Here is a 19,101-nt window from a genome sequence, read left to right as displayed (position 1 = left end):
AGGGGAGACTGCGGGAACTATGGGATAGCTACGGAATAGCTACCCACAGTGCAACGCTCCAGAAATCGATGCTAGCCTTGGACCGTGGACGCACACCACCGAATTAATGTGCTTAGAGTGGCCGCGTGCACTCGATTTTATACAATCTGTTTTACTAAACCAGTTTATGTAAAATCAGAATAATCCCGTAGTGTAGACGTACCCTAAGGTGCCACAAGTACTCTTCATTCTTTTTGCTGATACAGACTAACACAGCTACCACTCTGAAACTTGTGCTATTTTGCTGATCTTTTAATAGAGAATGTTTGACTTTCCAAAGCAACGCAGAGACACACGAAAATGAAAAAGAACTACATGTAGTTAAGGAAGACTTTTGTCGAATGTCTTTAAAGGATGAGGAGGTATTATAAATAAGTTTCATCCCAGTGATTTTAGTGACTGCTGCTTAATACACTTATCAATATATGTACCTGTCTTCTGACTTAAAAGTGACTTGTAAATCACTTTAACAGAATTCCCTTAATTTTTGCAAACTGCCAAATGCCTCCATTGGCCAAGATAAAAAAAAAAGAGTATTTGTTTAAACCAGGTTTTTTGGTTTTGGTTTTTTGGAGGCCTGTGATAGGAAGCCGCATTTGGGGTGTCTGTTTCTGCTATGATCAGATGCACCAGCACAAGCTAGATTGGTTACATCAGATCAAAAGTGGAAACCAAGTGGAGAAGGATCTACCCTTTGTGTGTATGTCTTGGGAGGGTGTGTGGAAGGGGAAGGGAAGGTTCAGGCAAGTGTCTTTTTTACTATTATGCTCAGTTTTGCAACACTTTAAAAATAATATTTCTTACATTTTGAGGCACATTATGTCTCTACAGAGGCAGAAAGGCACTGGGGAGGGCAGAGTAGATGTATCACTGAAGGGGTGAAGGAAGTACTCAGGGAGCGTGCTGAGTAGCAGGACTAATTAAACCTAATTCAAGTATTTCTATCTGGTGCGTCTTCAGCGCAGTCACACCATGGTGCAAAGGGAAAGTGAGGGTATAGACAAGAGCAGGCATCATGTCAGCACTGCCTGTAGCACTAATCAGTTCCTCCAGTTATTTTTACACCAGTACTACAGTTAACTTGGTCTTTTTTTTCTGTGAATAAAAGTTATTTATTTTAGTCTGATTTCTTTTTCCCATGAATTCAACCCTCTTTCTACTCTTAAGCCATTCTTGGTCTATACTTCTGCAAACTATTTAAAAATAAAAAAGTCAAAATGAAATAGTAAAAGCAAAAAATAACAAATTTAAACCTTACCTATCCCAGTGTTACTGTATTTATTATTTTTTCAGTCATTAATGCTGCCTGTTGTGTTAGAATCCAAAGAGACAACAAACTTCAGACAGAAAGTTGAGATTCCATCGTGCTTGCAACTGAAAGAGTTGTTAAAATTAGCACCAGAAATTATAGCAGATGAAAGCAGGAGTGAAAAGAAAATCAAAGGTGAGAATTTGTTTTCTTGATATGTTGGGCCCAATTCTCCTCTCATTTGCACAGATTTCACACCATTATCTTTTAAACTCCATTATCTTCACTTAAATTACTACTGATTCAGACCAGTATAAATCAGATCAGAATAAGGCCCATTCTGTGTATGAAATTATGGAACATGTTTGGCATGTCTAATTCCAAAGTATTAGTTTCCTGTAAGCAGCCAAAAGGAAGTGATCTCTTACATACTTTACACCTCAATTCAGGCCCATGTTATTTCAGAAGCAGATATTGTTATTGAGGTGGAAGAGTGTTTCTAATGACAATAACTGAATAGGTTAGCCAAGCTAAGATTAATTTTTTTTGACATCCCAGAGTAGTTTACAATAATTCATGCAGTACAGTCACTCCATATAAGTTGTCCACAACATTATAGGTGGAGCTGGTAACAGCCTCTGTATTTACTTTGACTACCATCTCTGTTTCCAAATATTCTTATGACCTTTCCTTTGAGAAGTTCTCCCACCGCCAGACCTTTGATATTGGTAGCCTGAGAGTTATTCCCCTGTTGAAGTGCCTTTTCTTTAGCCCATGAAACTCCATTTGCATTTTTCTATTAAACTTTTAAAAATACTTACTTTGTTCTCTTTTGTTCCTCAGGAAAGTTTTGGCAGCCTGCCCAATAGTAACTAAAAATACAAATATTCTGTAGGCTGCCAAAGTAGCCGTGGCAGATGATACTGTATTGTGAATACCAAAGCAACTGCAGCGATGGAGTGGATGGGCTGGGTTCCATATCCCTCTGGACCTGGCCCATGACCCCAGTGCTCTATGTGCCACATGGGGCAGAAACCCACCACCTCTTGATTGGTGGGAAAGAGAGCTGGGCCAGCTTCTCCCAGAGCAACCCCCAGCACCTGACCAGTGATCCATTTCCTCCCCACCTTCCAGGAATACCATATGGGACCAGATGTCCCTAATCTCACACCATGGAGAGAAAGAGCCAGCTGGGTTCCCCCTACCACTACCCCCAGAACCCAGTGGTCCATCACTTTCTTGGTTAACAGCTTTCTCCTGCTGCCAGCTAACCTAGTTAGGCCTTAGTCCTTTAGCTCCAGTGGTGGTAGCCTGTGTTACAGTGCTGAAAGTCTAGGAGTCAAACCCTGCTCATGATATGGGGATGTTGCATTTGTACATCACAGAATTATTTTTTCATCTTTCTCCTTTAAAAAAATAACTCTAAGAAATAACCCACAAAAATGAAAAAGAACTGCATGAAGTTAAAAACTAGTATAAATATGCCATTTAAAGAAAGTTATTTAGGTTGCAAAATCAAGAATTTGAAAGTTAGGAAATACCAAAATTAAGGTTACCTGTGCAATTTAATTTTGTGTATGTATTATGGTACTGTCAAATTACATAATCTCATGCTGTTTTTTCCCCATGGAATCACTGCCTTATTCAGTGCAAAGGATCGATTCACAAAGGGTTAGAATTATAGTTGTACAAGCAACCATAAATCTGGAATTTCCTAACTTTTCAGTCCTTGACTTTGCAACCTAAACAACATTGTTTTAATGCAATTTTTTTGTATGTAAGAGTGCATTGTATAATCTACTAAACACAAATAAAGTATTTTATTACTATAAACATTTGATTTTCTATATTTGTAAACTAATTGTAATTTTCACAATTGAACATACAAGCAAGTAAAAGAAAAATCAATAACTAAAGCATTAGACCAGAGAAACAAAATAATACATAGGGATGGCAGCACTTTCACAGTACAAATATATATAGCAAACTTTTGTCAATGCATGTTAAAACGTAATCTCAATTCTTGTACACTTCATGAGTGCTAAGTATTGTTATTATTACTTAGTATGCATATTAGGGTTCTCCTTTAAAGCCTTATGGAAGGCCTGAGACTAGCATCATAAAACGCATCTAAGCAAAAAACAAAACAAAAATTAGTAAAATACCCTCCTGCAGTTTGTATTTCTGAGGCTTCTAGTGGCTCAGATAAAAACACTACAACCCTGCCATAGACTAATATTCTTGCTATATGTCTATCAAATGTTTATGAATTGAATGACATGATTATCAATTTAAATGCAGATCAAGGAAAACTCTTCCGTGAGCCTGCTATTTCCCAGGATTCCCACTGCACATCTTATGTTCTTCCTCCTCAGAGCAGAGCAGTCTTTCATACATCCCTGGATGGGGTGGTATGTATCTGCTCTGATTTGGAAGGTCAGTACAGCTATTTTCAGCCCTGGGAAGCTAGGACAGGACACGGGAGGAACTCTCTCTCTCTCTCAAAAAAAAAAAAGCCCTTTACCAGGAATCAACAACATCTGGCTAGAATTTGGATTGGCATTTTAAAGCATTAGCTTTTATCTCTAAATAAAAGAACAAATAGACATTCAGTGAAATTGAAAAGTGACATACAAAGCTGATAAAAGAAATAATTTTTCACACAAAATACAGTTAACCTGTGATATTTATTGTCAAGGGGTATAATTTAGGTCAAGATCTTAGCAAGTTTCCAAAAAGGATTAGATATCTATATGGATAACAAGAATATTCAAAGACATAATAGTAAATATTAAAAAAGAAGAGTTTTGGAAGCATCAGAAACCCTGTGGCTTTTCAGGATTAGTGTTACACCTTCAGTGACACTGCTCAGTTTTTAAATCAGTACTTGTGGCAGTAACTTACCTGTACAGCCATGGAGACTGTGGCTGTGGTCTCAACTTGGCCAGAAAAAAATGACTATTTAATTCATTTTGGCAAATGAGAGAATTAAAAAAGGGGTTTTTTTAGCTCAGGAAGTAGAGGCTCATGCTTTTAGGTCCAGGGGTCATCTGTTTGATCCCAGCTGCTGACAAGCCACCCATGGGAGTGGTGTTTCATAAGTTAGGAGGAAACTTTCCTTAAGGACAGGTTATTTCACATCTAGCTAATACAGGGTTTCTTGCATCTTCCTCTGAAGCAGCTGGTACTAATCACGGTAAGAGACAGGATATGGGACTAGATGGACCACTGGCCTGATCACATATGGTGATTGGTATGGTCTTATGAACACCTTCTGCTGTTTGCCTGGTAATTTATGGTAACAGCAGTACTTTGTATTGATAAATTCAAAATGATAATGCAGGATCAATAAAAACAGAAACAAAGAAAACATTGTTCAAGAAACAGGTTTGAGGAAAAAAGGAAATAAATGGTTATCATTTGTGGCACCTTTTTATCTCCTTTCAGATCTTACTGCAAATATTACAAACGAAATAGAGATTTCAAAATACTGTCCCACAATGGAGGAGGTTTGTTTCAATCAGAGCAGAAATCCATTGGAATGCAGTGAGGCAGGTAGGAAGTGCTATATAAGCAAATCCAGTGGTGGTTTTTAAGAACTATGATTCTTTGATTATCCATATGTATTCCATTATTTGATGCACACATGTCCTGTGCATTTGAGATCAGAATCTGTGGCCAGAGGTGTCAGGTGGGCTGCACTTGTGCCCAGAGTGAGCTCGCACCCTAGCCTTTCACCCCTCCTGAGTGCATAAAGGGCAGAGTGAGGCCAATTCTTCTTCAGGTTTTTAACACCTGTGACTGCAAGACAGAACTGCATGCAACATCCTTACCTCTTGCATTTGGCTAGCTTTGTTTGTAACTAGCTTTTAGCGTAGTAAAAAAATTACATGGAAAAAAATAAAACAAAAAACAAGTTCCTTGCAAGCTAGAAAAATCAATAAGCATGTCTGAAATTCATTTTACTGGCAAAAGTAGGGCAGTAAATGTGACATACAAGAGATTGCTTTGATTCCCCAATCTTGTTTGCATAGCCGGTTAAAAATATAGGGTCTGATCTTGCAAGTGCTCTGCATATGGAACATCAATTGAAATTGAATTGATTTCAATGGGAGTCTTCTGTGACAAGCATTTACAAGACTAGGACTGTAAGTAGCACTGAATTTTATTTGCAAATGAAACAATAATTGACTCCCTCAGAGTCTGAGGTATCTGAGTTGCACACTTGCAGGTTTCACTGTCAATGTGAGTGATATTAGAACCATCACAAATATAATTTGAAAGAGCCATTCCATCTAAGTAAGAGCTACATAACTGGGCCACGGCTGATCAACATTTAATTTAAAAAAATGCCCCAAAATAATAGCTGGTGACTTTAAATTCTGAATGGTTGGCTAGGTGTGCAGAGATTCTCAGAATCACATAGGAAAAGCAGTAAAAAAGTGTGACTTATGCTTTACTATTACTCTGTTGTCTAGATATTAAAGAACCACAATTTGGTCTTTATTGCTCAAGTGATAAAACATAACATCTTCATAATAAATTTGAAACACAAAATGTAACTGGTATCAGTTATACGTAAATATTTACATTTCTTTCACTTATATTTGTGAAATGTGATGTCATTTTTCTGCAATTCCCAGTTAGTTACGCTTTATATCCTCAATATGAAGTGGAAATACCGCTAACTCCGCCATGCAGACCACAAAGATCACATGTGAATTCACTTCATGCAGGACTTCAGGCAGAACCTATTTCTCCTGTTAGTAACAGGTAAGTAAAAGTTTAATAAGAATACAACTGGTACAACCTCCTCCAAATTAGTGCAAAACTAGCTTAATTGGATTCTGTTAATTTATGGCCTCATTCTGTGAGATGTTCATTGCCAATGGTTTTGTCCATTGTGCACTTTGCCTTGGAGAGAAACATTACTCCAGGGAATATACCCTGTGCCTGGTCTCAGTGCATGGAGCTTGAAAAGACCAAGAGAGTTGCTTTAAGGCTGTCCTCCTGTAAGGAGGTTTAATATCCTGAAGATCCAGCTTCCTCCTGGGGGAAGATGAGGACTCATACCTCCGTGGCAGTGAATCCTCCAAAGTCCTCAGCAGAGAAGTACCCGGTGAGTACCTTGGCCGAGTGCTAGGGATATCCATGTGGCGACAGAAGTACCAGCAGGGCTGTTCCATGGCTGCTTCTCTGTGCTATTTGCTAGAGTAGCCTTCACAGTCTTAATATTCTCCCTCCACAGATATGGAAGGACTAAAGCATTCTCTTGACAGGGGACTTCAGTCTCCCTCCCTACCACCATGTTCCACACTAGCTTCCCCTTGCTTGCCTCCAGCCCATTCAAGGGGAATATATACCCCTCATCTTTTCCCCTCTTTGGGGAGTGGAACCACATTGGTCCTGCAGTCAGAGAGCCCACTGCACCCACAGATGAGGAGGAAAGATGTCCCAAAATGAATCAATAAGAGAAAGTAGAAGATTGGAGAGAAAGTAAATACTTTTGCAAAATTACTTTCTCTAAATGTATTACCAGAAGAAAGTTGATTTGAAAATCTAAAGCTATGATTTAAGCTTCTTACCACATGTCTCCTTTTTTCTTTGTTTGTTTTAGTATTCTGTTTACAGAGTCAACTAAGGAGTACTTAGAGTGCCTGGTGTGGCAGTCAGAAAAATACCAAAATGCTGTGAACTCTCTTTTGCTTGAAGGTAAGGAAGTATGAATTCTGATATACTGAATTGATATAGAAGAGTTGTATGTGAAATATTACAACATAGAAATTAATCTGGGAAGTGCTTTGTAGCAGGGTGGACCCTGCTCCTGCTGAGAAGGGGTTTAAAAGTGACCTGGCAGGGCTTGAGAAGACAGCCTTTAGCCTGGGCTGATTGGGGAAGTGGCTGCAGGTGAGGCCATGCCCCAAACTGAGCCACAGGCCTTATAAGAAGGCAGGGAAGCCAGGAGCAAAACAGTCTCTCTCTGCCTTCAGAGAGGGATGGGCCTGGCTGCTTAGCTTGAGGCTGAATACCTGAGTGAAGCAGGGCTGGGGAAAAGGCTGAGGAGCTGGGGAGCTCTAGCCTAGAAAGCCCCAGGCTGCGGCCTAGCAAAGGGCCAAAGATACTGTGGGTTGCAGAGGGCAGCCCAGGGGTAGGACAAAGCAGCAGGTCCAAACCCTCCTTGCCTGTGATGAATAGGCTGATACTGCAGTCTGCCCCAGGGTGTGGGGCTAGACCATGACTGTCAGTGGCCACTACTGAGGCAAGGTGGGGCTAGAGAGTGGGGGTTCCCCAAGGAGGGGAGACCCAGTGAGAAAGGGGTTACTGCTAGGGGGCAGCACCCCATGTGAAAGGGCACCGGGTCCAGGGAGGGACACGGGGGCCTGAAGACAGGTGGATCACCAGCCTGCAGAGGGTGCTCCGAAGGCTGGAACAGAGCTAATTCCCGGAGTCCCCAGCAGGAGGCGCTGCGGGGGGTGAGTCCGACCCCGTTACATGCTTAAAGAAATATATGTAGATATTTGAGGATACATTTTCAAAGTTTATAAAATGAATGTAGAATGCAAGGAATACAGCTCCTGTTTGCACACTAAAAATGTATCCCATTGCATCTAAGGTGGGATGTTTGATTTTTTCCTTTATATCAATCTTCTTGTAAGGCAGATAACTAGTTTGCCTTTCCCCAGTTCTAGTTTGTATAAAATGACAGCTTTCCCCCAGTTTGAAAATCTTCAGTTCACCTCCTGAGAATTATTTTAATGGGTATAGTAATTTCTAAAACTCAGTAACAAAAACCCAACTTATAACATGCTCTGTTGAAATATCAATTTTTATTATAGAGTATGTTCTTATCTTCAAATAATTTTTTTAAATCCATACTAATAAATTCCTTAGTGGAATCATATTCATGGAGAGCTAAGTTTCCAATGCCAAACGCACACATTAGAAAGTGGAATATGGAACCAAAAACAACTAAGTCATAAATTATTTCTGACCCCAATGGTTAGTGTTAAGAAATAACACCAAAAGACTTCTGTCAGATAAGTGAGTTACATCCTCATTTGTAAAATAGTCTATTTACTATTTAGAGTTTTCAAATAATGATTATAATAGATGCTTGTAAGCATGGAAAGTAAACTCATAGATAATGAATAAATCTCGGATCATTTGTAACCCAGGTAATACAGGTTTATATCAACAGACTAGAGATATAATTACAGCTGGGGAATTGAACACAAAAAACAAGGTGAAAAAATGTACATCTTACTAAGCTATGTACATGTTTCTTTCTTTGCTGTTCAGGCAAGTGATGATACTGAATTAGTAATGGAAAGATATACCAAGGGATATACATAATCTAAGTCATGAATTTTTTTTGTAATTTTGCTGTCAAAAATGTTCTTTTCTCAAGTTTCTAGTCCATTAATACTAGTTTTTGTCTTGTTTTTTATAGAGAATCAGACCATTGAACCTACATTTCAACATCATTCAGTTACAGAACTGAAAGAGATGTTGTCCATCCATGTGGAAGCGCCAGTGTTTAGCCCATTGAAATCAGACTGGTGGATTCATTCAGGACTAAATCTGGTATTACCAGATTCTTTGGAGCAACTAAGCACTGATTTGAGTAGTGCAAATAGTATGTTTACCACTAAAGTGGAAGTATTCTCACAAATTACACAATTTCAGTTAGAAAGTAAGTATATTTATTTTTGATAGAAAAGTTCAGTGACAAAAATGGCAAGGAGATCTTCTTTAACAGAGGATCAATCATGCAGTTCAGTGACGGATAGTAGCACAGCACCAGCTAAGAAAGGAATCAGAAAAATTCTCATTCTCAAAAAGAAAAGAACTCGGAAAAGCATAAATTAGCCTGCACTATTACTTTAAAGTCTGATTTACAAAAAGCTAAGATTGTCAGTTGTGTGGATAAAAGTATGTGTGCACTTGCATACTTAATTTGTGGTTACCATGATTGCATATGCAAATTATGGTAGTTGCAAGCACAAATTAGCCACATCAGGCCCTTAATGTTTCTAATAAAATACCTGGCAGGAGAACTTTTGAAAGGGATATAATAATTTCAAAGCATTATTAATTACTATTATTAATTAATATCACCATAATAGTGAATATGTTGATGTAGCAGACTCTTATATCGTTCCAGCTTCTTCTAGGATAGGCCAGTGGCGCAGGTCCTGTTGTAGTTAACTCAGCTTCTATTATAGTGAAGATTCATCAATATACAATATTATGCAGGGATTCATTCACTATGCAGATTTGCAAGGCTATTTGCATGCAACTCACATGGAAGAACACTACCACCTAACTGTGGCAGCTCTGTAGAGACTGAATATATTGCAGTGCATTTAGCTACAGTATTGTTAACATGAATATATAGAAGTAATACAAAGGGTTATGATTTTGGGAATTGCAGCTCTAAAATGCATCAAATCACATCCTTTTAATTTTCTTATATTACAAACGTTTGCAATAAGCACAGTTACCCAGATTCATAGTCAAATTCCTTGCTATTTCACACACAGTTTATCATTATGGGGATTTTTAGTATGAAGCTGTCATATACTTGTACTTGTACTGAATAGGTAGTACAGTATATTATATTTCTCATGCATTCATAACCTTACAATGTCCCTTCAACTAGAACATGTAACAGGTACCATAGAATCCATTCTAGATTATTCTTGTGTTCTACACAGCACTCACTGTTCTGTACAAAAGTCATAGCTTATAAGTATTGTTGCCCAATCCAGTTGATAGGAAATGGGGGGTTAAGGAATCTCACTGGAATTTTTTTTCCTTAGGTTGATAGCTCTCCTAGTTTATGTGTGTGCTGAACTGATCATGTTATCCCCAGTATTTCTGTACCTCTGCTGGAACAGCAGCAGTCCCTTTTCTGTTCTCTCTATAAGCCTGGGTTCTTTAGTCTCTGTTTGGCTTCTTGAAATGGCCAACATCTTGCAGCAAAGCTTCTCTTATATGGAGTGTGGCGCTTGCTGAGGATTCCTTTAGCAGCAGTTTTACTGAATGCTCCTGTTACAACAGCAGCTTTGGGTAGACTATAGAACTACTTCCACTGGCTTCCCCTGTCTAGCATCATGTGAAGCAGCAGCCTAGTAGCACCCACCTTGCTGTCTGCTCCCACCAGCTGGAGCTCTTTTTGGAGAATAGATTCAGGTTAGAACTGCCCCTTCTCCTTCCTACTAAATCATTCATTCATGAAGGAAGAACTCTTGGGAAGGGATTCCTCTTGCTCAGCGCGCCTCCTTACCAACATTGGTGAGAGCAGCTTACAGTCAGACTTGGAAGAGTCTGCTCCTTCCACCCATTGACAGCAGCAGGGATCTGGGTCCTTATTAATCCAGAGCAGCAGCTCTTTTAGCAAGGCATAGCCAGACTGCTTGCACCTTGTGGAGCCTTCTAGCATGGAAATACAGTCAGCAGTAGAGGCTAAGAAGGGGTCATGAGTCATAGTAACTGGTTTCTATGGTCCTGTAGCCCCAAGGGACCCTCATCATCGGTGCTGATCCCATTTCACAATTTTCCTCATCCTCTTTACAAGAGCAGGAAATGGTTTTCTGGATCCTCTCCATCAGCCACAGTTTCTAGCTTCTTTGGTCCCCAGTACCCAGGAAAGAGGTTTAACACTCTTTGCAAGCCCAACTCTACTACCAGTCTGTTCAAGCAGACTGCAGGATTGGGGACCCAGGTTGAGCACCATTTCCCTCATCAAGCCATCAGTTGTTCCCTCTCACTCAAACCTGAATAGTTAAACCTGGTTTTCTCTGCCAGGGTCCTTCTGTGTGCACAGAAGTTCAACCTAGCCCAGTGTGCCTCCTTTTGAGGAAGACTGCTGGTAGGCCCATAAATAGTGCAACACAATGGTCTAGCAGTTCATACCATCAGCCTGCAGATGTCTCTGGTCCATCTTTTTTGCAGTAATCCTGCTAGTATAGGATCAGTAACAGAAGAAAGTAGGAAAAAGTGAGGAGAAGAGAACATAAGTGAGTGGGAAAGTCCCCCTAATAGAGCATAGTTCTAATTCTAACACCAAATCAATGGAAGTTAGGAACCTAAACACCTTTGTGGAGCAGGATCCTAGAAAAATCACAGGAACACCACAATCCCTAAAGCCTGAGTTAGGTGCCTACAGTCCCTATACAATGATTGGGAGAGAGAGGCACCATAGACTGCAGTCCACTAAGCCAGCACACAAGGCAGGGAGCCACCTAAACTAGCCAATAGGAGACACTGATCAGAGAGGTGTGCACTGAGCCCTGCCCCTCTCTCAGAGATAGGCTCTTAAATCCAGGCTGCATGGAGGCACCTAACTGTGCTAGCAAGCCACAAACTGAAGGAAAATAGGCACTCACCCACCTAAGATGCATGCAGGACCTGAAACAAAATGGAAGAGGAGGAGGAGCAGGACCTCCCTTACAATATTTAGCCAAGTGGATAGGATGTGGAACACCCCCAGTTTAAGTCTCCCTTCCTTCTGCCACCTCTCAGGTGATTGTCCTAACCACTGGGCTATAGAGTCAGCAACTCTTTCTCTAGCCAAATAATATTTAAGTATTCCATTGTTTAATTAAAGTGGAACAACTTCAAAAGGAGAGACTGAGGGAGCCTCACATCAGAATATTCCATAGTCTACTTGCTACGGCAATCATCTGAGAGGTGGAAGATTCCTGTTCATAATCCCTTTGCCCCCTCAGGAGGAAGGTGGGAATGGACATAGGAGGCTCCCTCTTTGTGGGTGAGATTATAAGGGAGATCCTCTTCCTCCTTCCCACCCCTCCAGCTGTTTTGTGTGAACTTGCCTGATGGGCCCAATCTGATATGCGTGCTAAGAAGCCACCTTCCAGATCAGGACTGCACATAACTAGCCAAACATCTATTTTTCCCAGTTTGTTAATCGCTCTGGGGCTTAGACAGGAGATAGGCACCTGGGCACCCAAGAGAGTGAGGCTGTAGTGTGCATGGCCAGAAGTGCCTAGTGAGTTTAGGTGCCTACACGGTTAGGTGGCAGCCTAGTGGGAGTTTTGCAGTGGTGCCTAAAAATGGGTCTTGGATTTCTAGGTATCTTTGTGGATCCCACCCTCAGTCCATATTCTTTATCCACAGGTACCTCTGATCTTTCGTTGTAGTGACCAATTTTTTATTTGTTTGCTATTTTATTACCTTCCTTACTTGGTGAAGAGGATTATGGTCCCTGCTTGCTTTCCATGAGTTATGGTTTTTTGTCCAGAGCAGTGGATCCAACATAGGTAAAAAGTAAGAGTTTTCTTACCTTTAACTTTGATTTCTTCTGATATGGAGCCACTGCTCTGGGCAGACTCACCTTGTGCTTATTTAGTGTTTTATTAATTTCAGAGCTTGTCACAGGCTTGTCTTTTACATTCTTTCATGCAAGGTTGAAAGGGAAAGTCAAACAAGTTCTCAAAATGTCAGTGACACTACGGCAGACTATTGGTGATAGAACTATCATGCTAGGTTGCATTAAATCTATCACCATCTATAAGTTAATTGTGTATAGCTTCACTTCAGAGTTGATATAATGGCTTTGGAGCTTTCTGTTTTCTCAACTTTGGAATTTCTTACCTGGGAATATTATATCAGTTCAAACATGCCAGCAGTGGATTCTAACACCCTAAGGAAGGAATTAAAAAATAAAAAAAGAATTCTGCAGAGTTCTAATCAATTGGATTGGACAAGAACATTCTTGGCTTATATATATTCTATCCAGAGCAGTAGATTCTACTAGGAGTAATCAAAATTGCAATGGAGAAAACTAATTTTATCTTTCAGAGTGGCTTGAAGAGAAGTGTTCCCTTACTAACCAAGGACTGCTTTCTGTCAGTGCACATCACTGGGACAAAACAACTAATTCTCATTTCTCACCTGAAAAGAAGAGCCCATTCTCTCCATTACATTTGAGAGCTGCACCTCATGTTAACATACATGATACAAATACATCTGTTGAATGGCTAACAAGACAGGAAAAACAGCACAGTGAGACAGAAGGACCAATGCATTTCTTATATCACGAAAAGAAAAACAAAGATTTGTCTGACTCACTTAACTGTAAAGAAGTATCTTTTGAACCAAACAGCTCAACAAAAAGCCAGAAGACTCCACTATTCGAACAGTCTGGACAATGTAATGATGATTCTGACCTGAGCAGTTTTATCATGCTAAGATCTAAACACGTGTTCATCCAAAATGAGGACAAAAATAATGTGGATAGGCAGAAAGATGGTAGGTGAACCATCCTGTCCTGTAATTTTAGGTCTAATTCTGCTCTCTTACACTGCTGTAAATCAAGTATAACTCCATTCAAGTCAATAGAATTAATTACATGGGGTTAAATCCTGGTCCCATTGACTTCAGTGGATCCAGTATTTCATCCATGGTATTTACTTCCTGTTTTTCTTTTTAGTTGTTTTGTTAGACAGTGTGCATTAAAGTTTGGTTCCACTCTGAAAGGAAAATGTAAAAATGGTACCCTCTGACTCAGTCTGTCTGCTCCCCTGGCATGTTCTGAGTCTAGTCAGCTGATTTTTGTGACAAAAGTAAGTTTCTATTGCTTACTACTCTTGTTAGTCCTGCAGAGCTAGCACAGTTAAGAGGGAACTACAGTCTGTTTCTTCTTATCCCAGCAGAACCATTCCAATTAGTTACACCTGTGCAAATCCAATGATGCAATGAGGCTGAACAGTTGTCTGTGAAGACAGAATATGGTTTGAAGATGTTATCACTGCTGATGATGTGCGAGAAGAAAACTTAGCTTACAGACTGAGTATGCAGGACTGGCACTTAGAAAAAAAATTACTTATAAAATCACCTTTGCTACAGAAATCATTGAGAGACAGTGAAATGTTAGCTCAGTCACTTTTCAGAGTAGAATCATGCTAAAAAATAAAATGCTGCAGAACCCAGACCCTGGTTAGCAGAGCTTCAACACAGGTTATGCATGAGTTATATATACCTTGGAAAATAAGTTTGTAATGTAGACACTGTTGCAGCACTAATTATAATAGCATGAAGTGGTGCTATGTAACAGATTAATATGGATTTTAATTGTATCCTTACATAATTTCAAAACAATAATTATTTGCAAGACATTTTAATAACATTTTAAAAATAAAACCAATTATTATTGTTTTATGTTGATACACATGCACCTCTTGAGAAATTGATAACCCCAGTTCTAAAAGTACAAACTCAAGACATGTGAACTAAGGTCTTATGTTACCATCTAGTGAACTCTAAGTAGAACTGCATCTCTGAGTAGTACTATGGATAGAGGCATAGTTAAATATTGTGTAAACAAGTAAATGTATACAAGAAAAATGAGGAGTCCTTGTGGCACCTTAGAGACTAACAAATTTATTTGGGCATAAGCTTTCGTGGGCTAGAACCCACTTCATCAGATGTATGAAGTAAAAAATACAGGAGCAGGTATAAATAAATGAAAGAATGGAGATGTTTACCAAGTGTTAGGTCAGTCTAACAAGATAAATTAATTAACAGTAGGATATCAAGGGAGGAGAAATAACTTTTGAAGTGGTAAGAGAGTGGCACAGACAGTTGACAGTATGAGTAACAGTAGGGAGAAATTAGGGGAAATTAAGTTTAGGTTTTGTAATGACCCAACCACTCCCAGTCTTTATCAGGCCTAATCTGATGGTATCTAGTTTTCAAATTAATTCCAGTTCTGCAGCTTCATGTTGGAGTCTGTTTTTGAAGTTTTTTTTGGTTGAAGAATTGCCAATTTGAGGTCTATTATTGAGTGACCAGAGAGATTGAAGTGTTCTCCTATGGGTTTTTTAATGTTATGATTCCTGATGTCAGATTTATGTTCATTTATTCTTTTCATAGAATAATAGAACTTAAGATCAGAAGGGACCATTATGATCATCTAGTCTGAACTCCCGCAAAATGCAGGCCACAAAAGCTGACCCACCCACTCCTGAAATAATTCTCTCCCTTGACTCAGATGCTGAAGTCCCCAAATCCTGATTTAAAGACTTTTGCGTAGAGACTGTCCGGTTTGGTCAATGTGCATGGCAGAGGGGCATTGCTGGCACATGATGGCATATATCACATTGGTAGATGTGCAGGTGAACGAGCCTCTGATGGTGTGGCTGATGTGATTAGGTCCTCTGATGGTGTCCCTTGAATAGATATGTGGGCAGAGTTGGTACCTGGGTTTATAGCAGGGTTTAGTTCCTGGGTTGGTGTGTTTGTTGTGTGGTGTGTAGTTGCTGGTGAGTATTTGCTTCAGGTTGGGGGGCTGTCTGTAAGCGAGGACTGGTCTGTCTCCCAAGGTCTGTGAGAGTGAGGAATCATCCTTCAGGATAGGTTGTAGATCCTTGATAATGCGCTGGAGAGGTTTTAGTTGGGGGCTGTAGGTGACGGCTACTGGCACTCTGTTACTTTCTTTGTTGGGCCTGTCTTGTAATAGGTGACTTCTTGGTACCCTTCTGGCTCTGTCAATCTGTTTCTTCACTTCACCAGGTGGATATTGCAGTTTTAAGAACGCTTAATAGAGATTCTGTAGGTGTTTATCTCTGCCTGAGGGATCGGAGCAAATGCGGTTGTATCTTAGAGCTTGGCTGTAGACAATGATTGATAAATGCTTAACCTATCCAAACATATGTAGATGTTATGTCAATTCCTTCTAAAGTATGGTTCCAATTTTAGCTGAAGGCCTATTGTCTCCCAGTAAATTACAGTGCTGCTGTGGGTTATTTTTATAGACACCAGTTATATGTACTATTTAACCCAATTAGTATTTAGGAGAGAACTAGTAAAAGTAATTGATTAGCATAATTTTGAACCTTAATAAACTCTTCAAATTCAGTAGGCTCCTGGACAGTAAAATACCAACTTGGGCTTTTAACTTTGTGGGATGGAAAGTTTTTTTACTTTTCCCTCTTCATTTCGCCCAAGTATCTCATTTTCACAGCTGCAGCCGTATGACATAGGGATCAATCCAGTTTGCCAAGAAGTGGGGACTGCTAGCTCCAAATGTGATCTGCGCAGCTAGAGGGAATCTGCCAGGAAGAGGGGAACAGAGATGCTGGGGCACCCTTAGGATAGCTTGTGACTTCTTATTTGTATTGGAGAAGGAGAAAAAACCCCACAGAAGAGATAGATGCTGAGGTGCAGCTACAAGTAAAGATGAAGGGAATGAGAACGACCTCTTTTAAGTAAACTATTTCCAGCCCTTCTCTGACTTTCCCTATTTCCACTGTTCCTGATCTCTCCAGCTCACTGGTGACCCCATCAGCCTCCACCCCTTTTCCCTGAGCAGTTTCTCTTTCTTAGTCCAACTGGATTCCTGCTCTCAGATGCTCTTCCACTCAGCAGTTTCCCTGCCTTAATGCTCATGTAGGAATTCCCTTTGTACAAACAATAGGGCTATAGAAGCAGCTCCCAGCAGTTTCTCAACTTTGCCAGGATATGGATCTCCATCTTAGAGGGGAGGTGGCTGATTCCATTCAGACCTGACAGCACCCACTTTTTGGCAAACATAATCTGACCAATGTATCATGTGGCTGCAGCGAGGAAGTGTGGGAACTTGAAGGAAATAAAGAACTAATCAAATATTTTAACTTTCTTTTGCCAAAGTAAAATATACAATAATTGTTCTGTGGCACAGGAGCCTCCTGAATTTGAAATGTTTAATTAGCAAGTGGAGGAAAGTGATAGAGAATTTACTTATTCCATGGACTTGTCTTGTGATAATTTTATATAATCTATGTCCAATTTTTTAGCACTGGAAATTAAAGAGTGTCCAGAAGGTCTTAAAGAAGACAGTCCTGCTGTTTGTAAGGCTACATTGACAGAGAAAATAGAACAGGAGAATCAAGGCAGCATCTCAGTCAAAATTCAAGCATCAGGTATAGAATTTTGTTTTGAATCGTCTGTTTATTTTTTTGTAATATTGCAATTTTACATTAAATAATATCCAGCCATACAAAACCAATATCCATTTTATTCTCTGCTCTCTACGACTCTTATCCTGCAAAAATTCAATATGGGAACCCTAATGCCCATGCAGACTGTCATATAACAATCCCTATATTTCACCATGGTAGCATCATATATGAAAGAATTAAAAGAGTTTCTCAGTCAGATATAAGCTATATCCAATATTGAGAACTTAAAGACAAACACAAACATTTTAACAAGAATGAAATATTAACAATATGTTATGATTCCTTACTGGAAATATTAAGCACTTTAAAAAGAAAATGATTCATCAATAAATGAATGAAATTACACTGAGTAGCAAAAACAATATAGCATATGATCTATTCTGACAAAGAATGCAGAACTGGAGATGATGAGGATGAGAACTTACATAGTGCTCCACATCTTCAAAGTACTTTACAAATATTAACTAATTAGTTAATAATTATGAGGGCATAAATGACCAAATGTAGTGAGACCAGCAACTGAAATGCAGCCCAGTCTGGCAACCTTACCTGTCAGCTTGAGATATTTTAAAAATGAAATGATAAACCCTTGAACATAGGGGATAATAGAGTTTTAACCTTGATGATGTGATTAACTCAACTATAATGTTAAGCACATAAAAGAAAAAAATTGATACTCAAGAGATTTAGGTATCCCATCGAGAAATAGGTCGTGCCTTCCAGTTAATTAAATAGCAGCAGTATATTTGAGTTCTTCAGACTATTGTGTTGCTGCCACCTACTTGGATGTCATGAAAACTCAGTTATATCTGAAGGTATGTCTACATTACGGAGACCTTGCTGGCACAACTATGCCACCACAGCCATGTAATGTAGATACAGCCTACACCAACAAAAGGGTTTTTTCTATTCATATCGGAATACCACCTCCCCAAATGATGGTATCTACATTGACCAAAGCGTTCTTTTGTCAATACAGCCGCATCTACACTGGCAGTGGGGTTGATATAGCTATATTGGTCAAGGAGTGGATTTTTTACACCAACATAGCTATGTTGACTTAACTTTTACATGTAGATAGAGCCTTAGGTCTGGTCTACATTCCAGACTTACATCAGTATAACTATGTTGCTCAAGGGTGTGAAATATTCACCCTCCTGAGCAACATAGTTATACCAACCTAACCTCCAGTGTAGACAGAGCTTCTCCCGTCAGACATAGCTACCGCCTCTCGGGGAGGTGGATTAATTACACCGACGGGAGACCGGTCTCCTGTCGGCTTAGCGCATCTTCATTAAAGTGCTGCAGTGGCATAGCTGCATCAATGGAGAGTTTTAAGTTTAGGCCTGCCCTTAGAAGGGGTTACAAAACAGCCATCCAGAAGTTATTAAGAATTACTAACATGAATAGAATGAAATTCATGTTGCAGATCTCTTGAAGAAAAGAATGCTTTTTTGTTTTGCAAGACACTTGATGACTTTTATCCAACAGTGGCATATTTAACCAAATCGTGTTATCTTGTGTGTGTTTGTTTGTATTAATCAGAAAGCCAGTGCCAGGCATACCGTCTATTAGAAGCAACAGCCACTCCCGTTCTAAAAGAGTTGATGCATCTTGGCATACTTGCCGCAGTGAATTGGAGCTTTGCCACTGTTAAATTTGATCACACTAGATTTTTCTTAAAACAACAGGAGAAAGTGATCTGTGATATTTTTAAACAAGGTAAAATACATTGTATTTTTCATCTATAAAATTGATTTGATTTCATTTGTAACATGTGGTTCAATAAGTTTGGCAAATTATTCACAAACTTTCAAGCATTTCCCATCTTAAGGGCTGATGGTAACA

At 39.5% G+C, this 19,101-nt stretch overlaps 1 protein-coding gene across 1 annotated transcript in view; it reads left to right on the top strand.

Moving 5' to 3' along the window:
* The first annotated feature begins 1,338 nt into the window (after positions 1 to 1,338).
* The window catches only part of SHOC1 (shortage in chiasmata 1), a 76,781-nt gene continuing 59,018 nt past the window's right edge, over positions 1,339 to 19,101 (top strand). Inside the window, exons 1-8 of the mRNA XM_045020275.1 lie at positions 1,339 to 1,483; positions 4,736 to 4,843; positions 5,932 to 6,061; positions 6,906 to 7,000; positions 8,739 to 8,981; positions 13,115 to 13,564; positions 17,089 to 17,214; positions 18,799 to 18,975. Coding sequence (XP_044876210.1) covers positions 1,339 to 1,483; positions 4,736 to 4,843; positions 5,932 to 6,061; positions 6,906 to 7,000; positions 8,739 to 8,981; positions 13,115 to 13,564; positions 17,089 to 17,214; positions 18,799 to 18,975 — 1,474 coding nt within the window. The remainder of the gene's footprint in view (positions 1,484 to 4,735; positions 4,844 to 5,931; positions 6,062 to 6,905; positions 7,001 to 8,738; positions 8,982 to 13,114; positions 13,565 to 17,088; positions 17,215 to 18,798; positions 18,976 to 19,101) is intronic.

This window comes from Mauremys mutica, chromosome 6 (assembly GCF_020497125.1).
Source record: "Mauremys mutica isolate MM-2020 ecotype Southern chromosome 6, ASM2049712v1, whole genome shotgun sequence".
Lineage (NCBI taxonomy): Eukaryota > Metazoa > Chordata > Testudines > Geoemydidae > Mauremys > Mauremys mutica.
This window is presented reverse-complemented; position numbering and strand designations above follow the sequence as displayed.